Source organism: Mirounga angustirostris, unplaced genomic scaffold (assembly GCF_029215605.1).
Source record: "Mirounga angustirostris isolate CCGP_5_RB_7025 unplaced genomic scaffold, mMirAng1.0.hap1 SCAF_14, whole genome shotgun sequence".
NCBI classification, from domain to species: Eukaryota; Metazoa; Chordata; class Mammalia; order Carnivora; family Phocidae; genus Mirounga; species Mirounga angustirostris.
Window position 1 is genome coordinate 64,888,270 of NW_026991722.1, and position 15,953 is coordinate 64,904,222.

The window sequence follows — 15,953 nt, forward strand, 5'->3', positions numbered from 1 at the left end:
ATGTTTGCATTCCGCTGTTGCTTTTTAAAATCTGCTTTGCACCCTGGAAGCCACAACCACATCCGGTGCTTGTATCTTGGTTTCTAAACACCATTCTGCAGTAAAGGGAGCCAAGGCTCCAGGGAAAATACAAGATGAGCCTAGGACAGCTCACAGTGCCAGAAAGGAAGGTCTTGTGAAGGGAAAAAGAGAAAAAGGAGAGGAGGAAGAAGAAGAAAAGGAAAGGAAAGGCCTGTGGGCATGTCACAAGGACGCAAGAGCCTGCCTGAAAGAGCTCCTAATGGCCAAAGCTGGAACAATTTGAGCAACAAAATAACGACAGTATTGGATTATAACCCACTGAAAGAAAGAAATATCCATGAGTCCGTGCTGATTAGATGATTGAACAAATGAAACATGGGGAAGAAGGGACAGACCTTCCTTACAGAATTCCAGTGAGACCAGAGTACCTGCTGCAGGCAGAGCCCACTGGCAGGTGCGAAAGCCAGTGGGCAACATCTTAGAGAGAAATGACATGTCTGCATAACCTCAAAGTATCTTCCCCAGAGCATTTCCCAGTGACTGTGGTGTTTTTTACTTACACCCACATTCTCTTCAGGAGCTGCTGCTTAATTCCCCTCCCCAAGTGGGGGCTGGACGCAGTGACTCCCTTCTGAAGAGTAGAGCATGGAAAGGGAGAAATAGTAACTGGACAGTGGGAAACCTGGCACACACCACTGTACCTGAGTGATCAAGGTCAGCCTCGCCAGTGGTAGGAGATACTGATTTCACACCCCCCTACACCCCACCATACGACAAGAAGGCCACTTCACCTCTGTGGGATTGCCCTAAAATCCTGTAACCTTAGTCTAATCATGAGCAAGCATCAAACACACCTAAGTTGAGGGACATCCTACAAAATGCCTGTGCTCTTCAGAAGTGTCAAGGTCATGAAAGGTAAGAACAGACCGAGGAATCAACACAGATTGTAGGAGATTAAGGAGACCTGATTGGCAATGCCTCATTGGATCCTGGGACAGAAAAGGGACATTAGTGGGAAAACGGGAAATCCAAATAAAGCCTGAAATTTAGGTAAGAGTATTATATCACTGACGGCTTCTTAGTTTTGACAAAAGAGCTGCTAAAGTCAGGAGAAGCTGGGTGCAGGGTATATGGGAACTCTGTGTTCTCTCTGCCACTCCTCTGTTAGTCCAAAATCTTTTCCAAACAAAATATTGAAAATAGCTGGGATTGGTCCCTTTCCCTTGATGCTCCTGACCTGTGGAAACCTCCTCCTCATTTCAGGGATGATGCAGTGTGTGATTGCTGTCGCAGACAAAGTATTTGATGCCTTCCTGAACATGATGGCAGATAAAGTAAGCCTTGTCGGAGCGTGAGTGTTTGTCTGCCCAAGGCACATGGAGGGCACCTGTTGTACCTGTCTCTTCTGAATCTCCAGGCTAAGACCAAGGAGAATGAAGAGGAGCTCGAGCGGCACGCACAGTTTCTGTTGGTGAACTTCAACCACATTCACAAGAGGATACGGAGGGTGGCAGACAAGTATCTGTCTGGTCTGGTGGATAAGTAAGCTCATTTTCCTTCTAATGCTGTGTGTGTGTGTGTGTGTGTGTGTAAACTTCTTGATTTGGAATGTAGGGAAGAATCCTCCAATCATCCTTACACTATCAGGGCAGAAAAGTTGGAGTCAGAATTTAAACTCTCAAATGGCAATGCAGCCTCCCTCAGAATGTCATGGAATTTGCTACAAGGTCTGAAATTTGGTCCTGAAACTTCTACTTCACTTATTCTGAGCTATTGATGTTACTTACTGACAAGGGGTGTCACCTGCCTGTGTCTCTGCATCCCACCCTCCCCTGCTGCAGGACTTCTCTGGGCTTGCTCTGGGTAGCTCACGGCCATCCTATGTGACATCTCCCACCCCAGAGCCTAGCCAGAGGTCCCTGGTCAAATCAGTGTCTTCCAGCCTCCTCAGAGAGGAAGGAGAGCTCCCACGGATCCTTTTCCACTCCAGGCTCTCTGTGCTGGAAGCCAAAGCAGACTCTCATGGGACACACCCCCACATGAATGAGAACCCTCAAAGGTGGGCTGGGCCAGCCTGTCTGCAGTATAAAGGCTGGAGGCAGCAAACAGCCATGCTGGGCCTGCCCACACATCGCTGCAAGCATCCAGGAGTTCTGGAGCCTGCTGCAGGTGCTGTGTGCCTGGTCTAGGCAGGGCCAGAAAGCAAGTGCAACACACGTATGACATGTGTCTGAGCTGGACCTCCTAAGCAATGGGCCATGATGAGTCACAGCTGTGCAGAGTTGGCTCCCCTCAATGCTGACCACCACATTTAGGAGCAGCTTCTTCTCTTTGCCCCAGGGTATCCTGCAATACTACCATTTTCTATTTGTGCCATCATGTGAAAATATTAGGGAGGCCTGGTCAAAAACAAGGAGGGTCACTTTGGGGAGTGAGGGAGCGTGGCCTGACCAGTGCATAACCAAGACAAGCGGTGTGTGGTTGAGAGCAGGTCACGTGTGGTCATGCTTGGGCCCTGAAGAGTGGGACTGGCAGGAGTCTGGGGGGTGTTTCTGACTGAGTGCCCTGCCTAGGAGGCCTCCTGGCCTCCTCTGACCCTCAGCTGGGCAGCAGGAGGTGGGGCTCCCACCTCACCCCAACCCCACCCCTTGAGGTGGCACTTTAAGGAACTGAGATTCCTTGAAGATTTGGCTCCTGGACCGAGACATGACTATTGGTGTAGGTTTCCCCACTTGCTCTGGAGCGGGACAGTGCTGAAGACCATGCTGGACATCCTCCAGACCCTGTCACTCTCGCTGAGTGCTGTGAGTATCCCTGCCTTAAGCCTGAGCCTAATTTATGCTACAAGTGGCCACATCGGGGGTGGGGCCCCAGATCCCACCCTGGCCTTTCCCAGTGAGCTGCAGCAAGGTTGGAAGTCCGTCACAAACCGGACAAGTGTGGGGAAAGGAGGCAAACACTCTGCTGCCCAATATGAGCTGGAGGCCCAGCTCAGCAGAGGCAGCCTAGGGAAGGCGGTTTGGAAGAGGGAGCCTTGTTGTGTTTTCAGGACATTCACAAGGATCAGCCTTACTACGACATCCCTGATGCCCCCTATCGGATCACTGTTCCTGATACCTGTGAAGCCCGGGAGGTAGGCTGGCAGCCGTCCCCTTATTAAGGGCTGTTTTCATTGCCCTCTCGAGTTGTCAGGGCTGGCGTGTTGCACACGTTGTGTCATTCGGTCCCCAGCAGTTTGAGGTGTGAGCACTGTGGGCCTGGGCCCACAGGTAAGAAAGGCTCAGCTGTCAGGGTCACACAGTACGAGCGGGGTGCTGACTCACTCCCAGGTTGGTCTGTCTGCCAGGCCCACTCCTGCCCCTCAGCCGTGCTGACTCTAAGCCCTTTCTTGGTTCAGCTGCCTGTCAGTTTATAGTGTCTCCAAGCTGCATGAGCAAGCGTGACTGTCAGATGAACTTCACTGCTGTGAGGTGTGCAGACTGTCTGTCATTGTGGTAGTTGAGTAACATGACTTCAGCTTTGTGTGGCACTGTGGGAAATAGATGGAATGAGTAGCTCCGGGTAAGGAGGATGTGCTGTGCGAGGTCTGACTTGGAGCCCTCACTGTGGCAGATTGAAGCTCAGCTCAGACCTGGGGCCGGGTCATGTCCCAGCCTTGGGGCCTCCAGCCAGACCAGCTGCCAGCAGGGAGTCTCCCACGCCCCGCAGCGGCTGTGTGAGGCACTGTGAGTGTGGGCCCTGCCACCTTACGCCAGGATTACAGACCAGGATATCTGTACCCTGCACCCAGAGCCTCGGGGTTGGAACATGGTCACTGTAATCATTTGCTAGGGTTGCCACGATTAAGTGCCACAGACTGAGTCGCTTAAACAACAGAAATTTATTTTTTCACAGTTCTGGGGGCTGAAAGTGTGAAATCAAGGTGTTGCCAGGGTTGGTTTGTTCAGAAGCTTCTTTCCTTGGCTTTTAGATGTCTGTCGTGTTCTTGTGTCCTCACGTCTTCCCTCTGTGCCTGTGTCCTAATCTCCTCCTCTTTGGAGGACACCAGTCAGATTGAATTAGGACCCAGCCATATGATAACATTTTACCATAGTCACCTCTTTAAAGGCTCCATCTCCAAATACTGTCACATTCTGAGGTACTGGGGGCTAGGGATTCAACACATGGGTTTTAGGGGGGATGCACTTCAGCCCCCAGCAGTCGCTAACTACAGTCTGTAGCTGGCATCCTCTGACGGCCCAAATACACTGACCTCGGCTTCATTACCCCCTCTTCCAGAGCATCGTGAAGGACTTTGCCGCGCGCTGTGGAATGATCCTACAGGAGGCGATGAAGTGGGCACCTACAGTCACCAAGTCCCACTTACAGGTACTTTCTTGAAATCACCAAAAAGCAGTTTTGTTATGCTCCTTCCAGGGATCCAGAGAGCTTTCACAGACACAGCAAACTCGAAATACAAACAGCGCTAGTGTAATAAACAGAGACCAAAAACATTAGTCTAGTGCCTGAGAATAACAGAAGCCTCAGAGGCTGCTCTTTGGTGGGAATTCCTTGGGGGGTAAGGGTGCTGGTCGTGGGTGGCGGGGGTCAGATGCAGTGGGATCCGTGGGCAGGCGGGCCCCAGGAACCTGACCACTCACACCAGGTAGGTGCTGGGTTTATGGCAGGACTTGGGGCTGCTTGCAAGACGGGCACGGGCGATGTGGTGTGTGGGGAGGCCTGGCAGTCCAGCAGCAGCACCTCTGCCGAATGCCGGAGCTGGAGTGAGGCTGCTGTCCCAGTAGAGCCCTATCCAGGCTGCACATGGAGTTGCACGTGAGCCTTTTCAGACCAAAGCACTGGCTTGTGAACACAAATGACTGCAAGGTGAGCCATTGTTCTGGTCAAGCAGAGATGGACCAAAAATACCACAATATGTGAGAGGAAAAAATCACCTCAAAAGGGATCAAAGATAAGAAAAATCCCACTAGAAGAAATCTGGCTTAATAAAGAGAAGGTGCAACGAGAGGGGCGTGTGAAGTTGACCTCAGCAACACTTGTCAGGATAAAGCTAGTTGCAGGGGCGCCTGGGTGGCTCAGTCGTTAAGCATCTGCCTTCGGCTCAGGTCATGGTCCCGGGGTCCTGGGATCGAGCCCCGCATCGGGCTCCCTGCTCAGTGGGAAGCCTGCTTCTCCCTCTCCCACTCCCCCTGCTGTGTTCCCTCTCTTGCTGTCTCTCTCTCTGTCGAAAAATAAAATCTAAAAAGAAAAAAATAATAAAAATAATATCTTAAAAAAAAATCCCCCTGCTTGTGTTCCCTCTCTCGCTGTGTCTCTCTCTGTCAAATAAATAAATAAAATCTTAAAAAAAAAAAAAAAAAAAACTAGTTCCAAAGTGTTTCTGGGTCTGGAATCCAGGAAGGACAGAGCAGCTAGCCCCAAGAACCTCAGAGGCTGTTTGGAAATGCATTTTGCAAGAGCCCGTGGGTGGTGCCTAGCGTTGCCGTACTGTTCCTCCTTCCACAAAGGTGTTGGAGCAGTGAGGTTAGAGCAATTGGGGAAATGGGGGAAAAAAAAAAATGGAGCCCTCCATTTGGCACTCAGCAGCTAAGCTGCACAGAGGTGGGCCTTGTAACTAGGCCATGCCTGTAGCTTGACAGCTTTCTCTGTCTAGTGGATTCACTGGTACTCTTCAGGCTGGGGGACTTTCTCAAACTGTTCATATTTAGGAACTGATTTTTTTTGGGGGGGGGGTTCACATGGAGGAGAGGGGCTTCAGCTCCCAAGGCTAAGGTCTAAAGAGAGGAAGCCCCCTTTCATTTCTAAAAAGGTTCATTAAACAAAAAAAGCCTACAATAGGGGGAGCTATTTATTCTTTAAGCGTGGCCCAGGAAGGGAGTGGAAAATGCAAAAGCTTGCACTGGTGTCTTTGCTTCTACCAGGCCTCCCCTTGGTGTTGCCTCAGGCCCCATTTCCCTTCCCCCTGCACATCTAGTCCATCTGAACCCCACCCCACCTGCCATCCAGCCCTCACTGCCCAGCCAAATTGTCCCCATCCTGCCTGGGCTCCCTGCCGGCAGCCTCAGCCTGTCCTGAGCCATCGTCTGTGCTGCCCACCAGGGCGGGCTGGTGTCACTAGCAAATCTGCTCGGCACACCTCCCCGCTACCTCTGCTCATTAGCCACTCCCCATCACCATAGGCTCCATGAACCCTCCGAAGCCACTGACACAGTTTTGTAAGTCAGTGCTCATGCACTTTCCTGAGGGAGTCCTGTGGCCCACCCTAAACTCCCTCACCTGGCACACAAGGCCTTTCAGACCTGGCCTATCTCTGGCCCAGGCTTGCCCGCCTACCATCTAGCCCCTTGTGTTTGCTGCTCCTGCAGTGCTGACCTCTGACCCCTGAGGATCCGCAGAGCAGAAGGCCTTCTCACATCTCCGGGCCCTGCCAGGTGTCCCTTTGCCCCAGCATCCCCCTCCACCGGTTGGCCGGGCAGACTCAGGCCCTTGCTCTGCCTTCCTGCTGTCCATCAGGCTGCCCCTTCACAGCATGGCTGCACAGGCAGGAGAACTGCCCGCATGTTGACAGCAGGATCAGGACTCTGCCGCTCTGTGTTCTGGGGAGCACGGGACTTGGCAGGTGGCAGATTGTCAGCAGGGATGTGCTAAAAGAGTAAGCGGTCCTCTCAGGTTTACTGTGTGTGCTGGCCACTCTGGGCAAGTCATCCTGGTTCACACGTGAGCAATAGCCTGGCAGAGACGGGAGCTTTAACTTACTGAGGCTCCCACAGCAACGGATGGACCCAACATCAGAACCAGTGTTTGCTCTCCTACCTCACATACTTTTAAAATAAAACAGCCTTTTTTTTTTTTTTCTGACTTCAGGAATATCTGAACAAACATCAGAACTGGGTATCAGGACTGTCCCAGCACACAGGGTTGGCCATGGCCACCGAAAGCATCCTTCACTTTGCCGGCTACAACAAGCAGAACACCACTCTTGGGGTATGTGTGAGCCTCCTGGGAGCCACAGGGTGAGGGGAAAAACCAAAACTGATGTGGGGCTTTTTCCGAAAGCACCTGGGCACCCATGTGCCACACACACAGCTGTGCTGGCAGTAGGCGGATCAGAGTCCCATGTACAATCCCCAAGTTCAGAGAGAGTTGGGCCGTAGAACCTTACTGTGTTTTCTTGATTCATTAATGATATCAGATTTGGATTTCTGTGTATCCACAAAGAAGGAAACTGAGCTCTGGGAGACACGGTCAGCATTATCTTATAGTAACGTCGATTGGAAACATTCGCTGGATTTTCTTGTTTCAGCAGGTGTCAAAGTACACGTGCATACACATCTCCAGCTTCGTCTTATTCTGCTCAGGATTCCTTTAGAGGGCAGCACATCCATGAAGTAGCACTTTCTTAGTTAAATCAGAGTTTAGGATCAAAGCAGCTGACTGACAACAGGTGATCTGACTGGCAGCATTGCATGGCAGTGTCTCCCAGCCTTAGGGCCTAGCACAGCATCTGTCAGTCTGTCCCAGCCAAGTATGGCTGTAGGTTTCTTAACTCTGTGCCTCTTAACTCTCTCTCAGGATGGGGAGGTGGGGAGGCTGCCACCTGTCTTTTACGGACATGATAGGGCAGGGGTACAGAGGCTGAGCACCAGGGAGGGAGGATGGCCATGTGACTTCTCACCATGGCCAGGACTCTAAGCAGGAAGCAGGGAGCCCATTAGGCAGAGCTGAGGGCCCTCAGCCTCTGTGCAGGGCCTGGGGCAGTGCCAGAGGAAGCCAATGTCTTCTCACGTCCCATGCCCTCCTTGGAGCTCTCACCAGAGGTCACTCCATATTCTCTGAAGACATGTTCTCTCAGTGTTGCACACCCTCCGCTGATAGGCCAGGCCCACTGGCATGAGATCAGCTCCCTGACCTGGGTCTCCACCACTTTGACGACCCAAGCAGAGGCCAGAGTTGGGGACTGCTCAGAATGCATCTGACAACTCCTGGTCCTCTTTAGGCTCCAGCCAGCTGGCTTGTAAGAGGTCAATTTTGCCTAAAAGATTTAAATCTCTTTCTTTAAAAAAGAGATTTAGGTTTGGTTTGCCCTTTTCTGTTTCTGAAGAAGAAAGGATGTATTTATTGGTGTCTTCTGACTGTTGGTTGTACTGGAGATCCTGGCCAGCTGCCCCTGTTCCATGAAAAGCACAGAAGCGTGCTGGCCCCCAGAGTGACATCTCCCCATCACATGGCACTCAGGAAAGCGCCGCTCCTGGGGGGCTGTCTCAGAAGCATGATTTCAGGCTGGTGGGTCGTGCTGCATCGAGACTGTCAGAAAAGCCCTGCAGGGCAGTCCTCCATGTCACAGTGCACCAGGCACGTGAGCCGGAGCAGTCAGAGTAGTTATCCAGGGGACAGAGGTGGCCTGCACTACGGCCTGCCAATGCATTTGCTGCCCGAGGATCCTGCAGACATCACTGAACCCCATTCTGCCTGGTGAGAAGGCCACTGTTGTCCCCATTTTGCTGGGGAGTATATTCAGGCTGGGGCAAGTGACCTCTCTAGGGCCTCATAGCTGGTTGGTGGCAGGGCCAGGTTCCAGTGCAGTCCTGCTTGATGCCATAGGCCACACAGTCTCCAAAAAACATAAAGCAGTTTTACATGACCTTTTGAAAAGTAAGCCAGCCTAATAATTTTATGAGAAAATCATGTATTTTTGTTCTTGCTTATGGTTTTTTCCCCAAATTTCATATTTTCTTCCCCCGACCCTCTCTCTCCCCACTCACCTGCTCCCTCCCCGCCCCAAAAAAAACAATCCCTCAGACTTCAGCCGTTGATTCATTTTTCCCAGTAGCATCCATATGTCAAGAAGTGGATAGGTTGTCTTGGTTTATAGTAAAAGATGCTGAAGGGAAATGTGAAAGGGATCATGCTCGCTGCATATTCATAGTCTTCGGTGACACTGGGCAGCGCGATAGCTAGAGAGCATGGTAGCAGTGACCAGCCAGGGTTAGGGAGAGCAGTCCTCACGACCCTGAGGGATGGGAGGTGGGCTGGGGGGCTGAAGCTGAAGCAGAGGAAATGAGGGGGGTGTGGTCTGCAAAGACTTTCCCCTTTCTGTGGGCCGCCTTTGTACTCAAGAGTGCGCCCCTTTTGTCTTCTGCCACTAGACCCGCATTAGACCTGTGGCAGCTATTAGGTGTCTCTGAGCCCCTGCTGGCTTTTGCTCGCTCTGACACCATGCTCTCAACCTCACCCTTTACCATCTTCAAGTCACATTTACACACCAGCCCAGACCCGCAGAGGAGACAGCCCAGCACAGCATTTTCATTGTAGATTATGATGATTTTCACAATGATCTGGTGATTATATCTTTTGCAAAGGTCTGTTCACCACTGGGGATAAAAACAATCAGCAGCAAATTGAAGCTATATCATAAGCTGCCTTCCAGAGAAAATTTTTCATACTAAGATTCTTTTTCATCTTTTTTCCCTGGGACATATCAGACAAGAGGCTGTTCTAAAGTATTTTGTTTTATTAGCTTGCCAGCACTGAAGATTTCTAATAACCCCTGGATCTGAACTTGACTTCTTAATTGGACTTAGGCTTAGCCATGGTGAACATGAGAAAAACATGTGGCAATGGCCTGAAATAATTCTTGATACTTGCCTGTAGGCAACTCAGCTAACGGAGCGCCCGGCCTGTGTGAAGAAAGATTACTCCAACTTCATGGCGTCTCTCAATCTACGCAACCGCTACGCAGGCGAGGTACTTCTCCTGCCCTTGTGTCCCGGGGTCATCGAGGTGTCCTCTTGCTCCGATGCCAGTCAGCTCCCTCCCAGTGGAAAACGCACTCGGGTCTGGAACTCACTCATTTTAGGTGAACTTGAAGGCATGAGCCCTGGGACTCACCAGCACAGTCTGGAGCATTTATGGCAGCCACTCACCACCTCTGCAGGAGGGCGATTGCACATACACACAGTCTGGCCCTGCTGAAGCATTTTGTCTCTCTGACTTTTTTTTGTTTTTGTTTTTGTTTTGTTTTGTTTTAAGTGGTAGCAAACATTTGTTGAGTGCCGTGCACTGTCTGGGATGGTTGGTGAGGTGTATGTACTATTATTCCAACTTTACAGAAAATGAAATTGAGACTCTTGAAATAAAGTAACCTGCCAGAGTCACATAGGCAGAGCAAGGGGTGGGAACCACATCTCACCGTGAGGGCTTTCGCCTTCCATGCCGCACTTTAGCCCAGCCTGGCAAGTTGCTTCACCTCTTGGGGCCTCAGTTTCTGAATCGATAAAACACAGAAGCTCATCTACACCATTGCAGAGGTCCCTGCAAGTCCATCCGTGCCTAGTCTGAGTGGGGTCTCCCCTCCCCCCGTGCGACTTCCTCATTCTAGCAGTTGCTCTTCCTCTTCCTGTGGGCCCTCAGCAGGGGGGCCCCTCACACTGCTAGGCTGCCACTGACCCTAGGCTGTCACTGACCCTACATTCCTAGAGCTGAGAATTGCTCTGAGGGCCTATTCCACCTATTTTGAATATCCCCGTGGTGATAGGAAGTGTGTCTTTGGCAGTAGGTTTGGTTTTGGAAGGAGTCAGATCCTTTTTATATAGTCAAGTCTGGTAAATAAGAGAGCAGCGTGCTTTTGTTGGGGGGAAAAAGTTATGTACAGCTTTAAAAATAGTGAGGCTGATCTCGTTGGAGTCATTAATTGACTCTGAAAGAATGTATTGAATCAGTCCACATCATGCAGTCCTACTGTGGTTCTGACCCTGGACTCAGTGCTAAAATGTAAAATTGACAAGACCAGGTCTCTGCCTTCAAGGACCATCTAGAATGAAGGGAATGCCAACATATATTGCTAAAAGAGAAGTTCCCCCAAAGTGTGAGCAGTGGTAACATCATTGAAATGACCCTGTCACTCTCTATACACACAAGCTGTAGTTTAAGACAGTCCCCACTGTCTTATCTGTCTTATCCCCACTGTCTGGTCAGGTCTTGTCTGTGTGCCTGGATTACATGCGACTCTCTTGACAAGTGTGCTTCTTGCAGGTGTATGGAATGATTCGGTTCTCAGATGCCACAGGCCAGATATCTGACCTGAACAAAATGATGGTCCAGGAGCTGAATACAGCGTTAGACCTCAGTAATCCTCAGCACTACACACAGGCCATGTTCAAGCTGACAGCAATGCTCATCAGCAGCAAAGGTAATGGACAGAGGTACTGGGGAGCTCTGGGCTTGTTTGAAAATGAGTGTTTAGGGGCACCTGGGTGGCTCAGTCGTTGGGCGTCTGCCTTCGGCTCAGGTCATGATCCCAGAGTCCTGGGATCGAGCCCCGCATCGGGCTCCCTGCTCTGAGGGAAGCCTGCTTCTCCCTCTCCCACTCCCCCTGCTTGTGTTCCCTCTCTCACTGTGTCTCTCTCTGTCAAATAAATTTTAAAAAAAATCTTAAAAAAAAAAAAAAAGAAAAGAAAATGAGTGTTTACCTTTGTTTGCCTTAATGAGCTGGGGCTCCCCGAGTAGAGATCTCTGTGGTGTCTCTCAGGGGTAGAAGTAAACAAAAGACCATCATTGGCCCACCTGGTGCTCTGTCTTGTTGACTTGGGGAGGCAAGCAAAGGGTTCAGGCCATGTTCAGTGCTTTCTCTGAACAGTGTGTGTTTGGTTGCAGATTGTGACCCACAGCTCCTTCATCATCTGTGTTGGGGTCCTCTCCGGATGTTCAACGAGCATGGCATGGAGACCGCCCTGGCCTGCTGGGAGTGGCTGCTGGCTGGCAAGAACGGAGTGGAAGTACCGGTAGGATACCTGCTGTGTTCAGCGCCTGAGGGTGGGGCTGGTGAGAGATGGAGAGGGCTTGACCTGGCTGCTCAGCTGACACGCTTGGAAACCCCAGGCAAGCCCCTTACCCTCTGGGCCCCCTCAGTCTCCTTATCTGTAAGATTGTGATATTAATGCCTGACCACCGGGCTATCTCGCTGACAACAGGGAATATATGTTAAAAGGATCCTAGTGGCTCCTAGAAGTTGTTGTTTCTCAAAAGCTCAGTAGAGGGAGCCATTTCCCTGAGAGTGGAACACATGGGATGTGATTGGGAGAGGTGGTAGTTGTCTACAAAGCCGTTTCTCTTGGCCTGCTAACTTTGGAAGGGGCAGTCTTCCTGGTATCCATATTTTTTTAAGTTGCTACTGGAGGAAGCCCTGAGGCAAGGTCATATACGCCCTTTCAACTGATTGGATGAATATCTAAGGACTGTTATATTTTTTCAAAGATCTTGTTAATTTTCGTAACAACAGGGAATTTGGCATTTTTTTCTGTTTCTTTTTTTTTTTTTTTTTTTAAGATTTTATTTATTTATTCATGAGAGACAGAGAGAGAGACAGAGGCAGAGGGAGAAGCAGGCTCCTCGCGGAGCGGGGACCCCGATGCGGGACTCGATCCCAGGACCCTGGGATCATGACCTGAGCCGAAGGCAGACGCTTAACCGACTGAGCCACCCAGGCATCCCTTTTTCCTGTGTTTCTTAAGATGACTTGAGATAAGTGGTCAAAAGGGGTGTTTTCTTTTCTTGTTTCCTGAGGAAAATGGAATATTTCTGAAGAAGGAATTAGAATGTTCCAGGCAGGTGCTGGTGGTGACAGTAATCATCATACCTCACATTTGCCTGGGATGTTATAACTGCATGGAGTTTGTGTTGGGCACACCATTCAGTTTGGGGAAATGTTTTGGTCCACTTGGCTTCCTTGGGAGATTAACTGGTTAGGGAGAGGCACTGATGGCAGCCTCTAAGGAGAGGGAGTCACCTGGGGCCCTGGGCTCACCGGTGGCTCCTGGACCCTTTCTCTGTGGAACTAAAGTAGGCACTGGGTTCTCAGCCTGGCCAGCTCTGCTTGCATCAGGGAGCATGCAGAATGGCCTGTGAGAGTCCTGTTGCCCCCTGCAGGGGCTCTGACTGCAGGGCAATGCTCCTCATCTGTATAATGAGAATAACAGCACGGACACCTATGACATAGAGTTGCTGTGGAGATTGAATGGCTTAATTCACCTCACGGGCCAGGAACAGTGCCCAGAACATAGCAGTCTATTAGTAAATACTAACTGCTGTTTGTGGTGGTGGCTGTTGTCATTGTCAGGTGGAGGATTCTGCATTGACAGCGATCTGCCATTGTTGTCATATACACCCATGTGCCCCCCCCCCCCCCCCGCTTTTTGGTTTTCATCTATTTTACTGCTGCATATGTTATGTGCCTTATAAAAGTGTTATTTTTGTTCTAAAAGTCAAAAGCTAGGGGACCTGGGTGGCTCAATCAGTTGAGCATCTGACTTCGGCTCAGGTCTTGATCTTGGCGTCCTGGGATCGAGCCCCATCTCGGGCTCCTCACTTCGAGGGGAGTCTGCTTGTCCCTCTCCCTCTCCTTCTCCCTCTGCCCCTCCCCTGCTCATGCTCTCTCTGTCTGTCAAATAAGTAAATAAAATCTTTAAAAATAATATTAAAATAAGTCAAAAACCTTTCAAAGAAATTAAGAAAAGGACTTTTTTAAAAGCCTTACACATTTATCCAGATAATAATTTCCATTTCTCACACTCTTCAAGTCTTCCTGTAGACTCAGATTCAATTGTTCTCTTCAGCCCAAAGAAATTCCCTCAGCATTGCCTGTAGTTCAGCTCTGCTGGAATAAATTCTCTCCGCTTTAGTTCACCTTCATTTTTTTATGCATATGGATATTTTTCCTGGATCTAGAATCCTGGGTTTACAGGTTTTTTCTTTCCTTTTGTTGCTTTTAGCATGTTAAGTACATCTATTTTCTACTGGCTTGCATTGTTTCCAGGGAGAAATTAGCAGTCATTCTTATCATAGTTCCTCAGGAGTTGCTATTGTTTGTTTAGGTTTTTCCTTTTGGCTGCTTTTAGGATGTTTCCCTTCATCTTTGATTTTTAATAGTTTGACTATGATAATGTGGTTTTCTGTGTATTTCTCCCTTTGGGGTTTATTGGGCTGCTTTAATTTAGAGATTTAGGGTTTTTCATCAAACTTGGAAAACTTTAGGCCAATATTTCTTTAAATACTTTCCCCCATTTTCTTGTCTCATTTTGGGATTCCAATTATACACACATGTGTTGGTGGCTTGATGTTGTCCCACAGATCATTAACATTCTCTGCAGTTCTTTTCACTTTTCTCTCTCTCTCATTTCATTTTGGTTCATTGTAATTGGTCCATCTTCCAGTTCACTGCTCTTTTTTGATGCTTTATTCCTTCTGTTGTTAAGCCATCTTATATATGTTTTATCTCAGATATCATGATTCTCAGATCTAGAATTTCTCTTTCTGTTTTATAGTTTGTATTTCTCTGAGATTCTCTGTATCTTCATCTAGTTTTTTCATCTTTACCTATAAATATTTGGTCATATTTACAATATTTATTTTATAATCCTTATCTGATATGTTCTAGTATCAGTGTCATCTGTGGGTCTGTTTCTGTTGATTTTTTTTTCTTTAGTGTTTTAAATGTTTTTATTGTGTTGTAGACTTTGTGTATAGAAAAACAGTGGAGACTGAGGAGCACTGCTGTTTTACTTTCCCAGAAAATAGGTCTTTCTTTTGTTGGGTGACTAAAATAAAGGTTCACTGACCCCTACCCCTGAGGGGTCAGTCTTGGCAAGAAGGACAGATTTTTCCTACTTTTCACCCCACCTTCATTTCCCTCTCTCCCCCACCTCATCAAAATTAGAAAAGGGGTCATGGAAGGATTTTTATGCCAAACAAATTGCTGTTTCATTTGGGGTCTTTTGGACTCTGATCCATTTTCCTCTGCTGGCTTCAGGTCTCTCGGCCTTTGGCAGGCCTTGTCCACCCACTTGTGTCCAGACCCAGCACTGGCCCATGAGCTGCTAGAGCTTGCTGCTTCCTGGTAAAGTCTCTGTAAATCAGTTCTTTGTGGCTTTCTTATCTGGCACTTCTCAGCAGTCCAACAGATAGGCCTGGTTTTTTATATCCTCTAGACCGTTCTTGCTGTTCACTTGGGACTGAAGGCCATCTGTCTCCTCACACTCCCTGTCCCTGCCTCTGTAAGGACCTGCTGTCCAGGCCCAGCCAACATCTTGGGAAGGCTTTTAACTTTTGTTTTTGTGTCTTTTGTATTGTTGGCTTCTGTTTTTAACTTTTTCTATTATAAAAACAATGTATGTTCGTTATAGAGAAGTTGGAAGATAGGAGTGTAATGAAAAAAACAAAAATTATTGATCACTCCAACTTTAGAGAGACAATTGCTGATGGCATCCTGATGGCTGATGGCATCTTCTGCATTCCTAGAGAGATAGAGCTATGAGTTTGTTGGGCTCATCTCAGCATGAAAACCCTCCTTGTGAGAGTCTGGGGCCCATATCACACTAAGATGGGAAAGACCTCTGATCCCTTGGTATGGTGCTCAAATTCATGACCCAAAACAAATGAACTAGCCCCACCCTGACCTCCACCCGTCTGTGTCCAAATCTCTGTGAATGCCAACATAGTCCTTCCCTCTGCTCAGACAAAATCCTTACCACCATCCCTGACTCCCCTTTTGCACTTCCCACAAATGATCCTCAGCAAATCATCTCAGATTTACTGTTCTACCTTTAAAGTATATCCAGAAGCTGACCACTTCCCAGCATCCCAACTGCTGCCTCCTGATCCCAATCTCCATCTCCCGTGGACTAGGGAGGCAGCCGCTGGCCTCCCTGCTTCCACCTGGGCCCTCTCTGCCTTCTCCACACATACACAGAGTGAGTCAGTAAAATATGGGTCACATTAGGTCCTTCCTATGCCTCAGACCTGTCAGTGCTGCCCATGCTCACTCAGAGTAGAAGGCATCTTGTTTCTATGATCTGCAAGGCCCCTCTGCCACCTCAGCTTTCTTCCCCTCTGCTCCCCTTGCCTGCCCTGCTGTAGGCACACTGGGGTCCCTGCTGCCT

General features: G+C 49.1%; 1 protein-coding gene across 1 annotated transcript in view; it reads left to right on the forward strand.

Annotated features, from left to right (window-relative positions):
- PI4KA (phosphatidylinositol 4-kinase alpha) overlaps positions 1-15,953 on the forward strand; it is a 123,874-nt gene that overhangs the window by 80,787 nt on the left and 27,134 nt on the right. Inside the window, exons 24-32 of the mRNA XM_045887179.3 lie at positions 1,285-1,355; positions 1,439-1,563; positions 2,744-2,825; positions 3,071-3,154; positions 4,300-4,389; positions 6,886-7,005; positions 9,673-9,765; positions 11,053-11,209; positions 11,674-11,801. Coding sequence (XP_045743135.1) covers positions 1,285-1,355; positions 1,439-1,563; positions 2,744-2,825; positions 3,071-3,154; positions 4,300-4,389; positions 6,886-7,005; positions 9,673-9,765; positions 11,053-11,209; positions 11,674-11,801 — 950 coding nt within the window. The remainder of the gene's footprint in view (positions 1-1,284; positions 1,356-1,438; positions 1,564-2,743; positions 2,826-3,070; positions 3,155-4,299; positions 4,390-6,885; positions 7,006-9,672; positions 9,766-11,052; positions 11,210-11,673; positions 11,802-15,953) is intronic.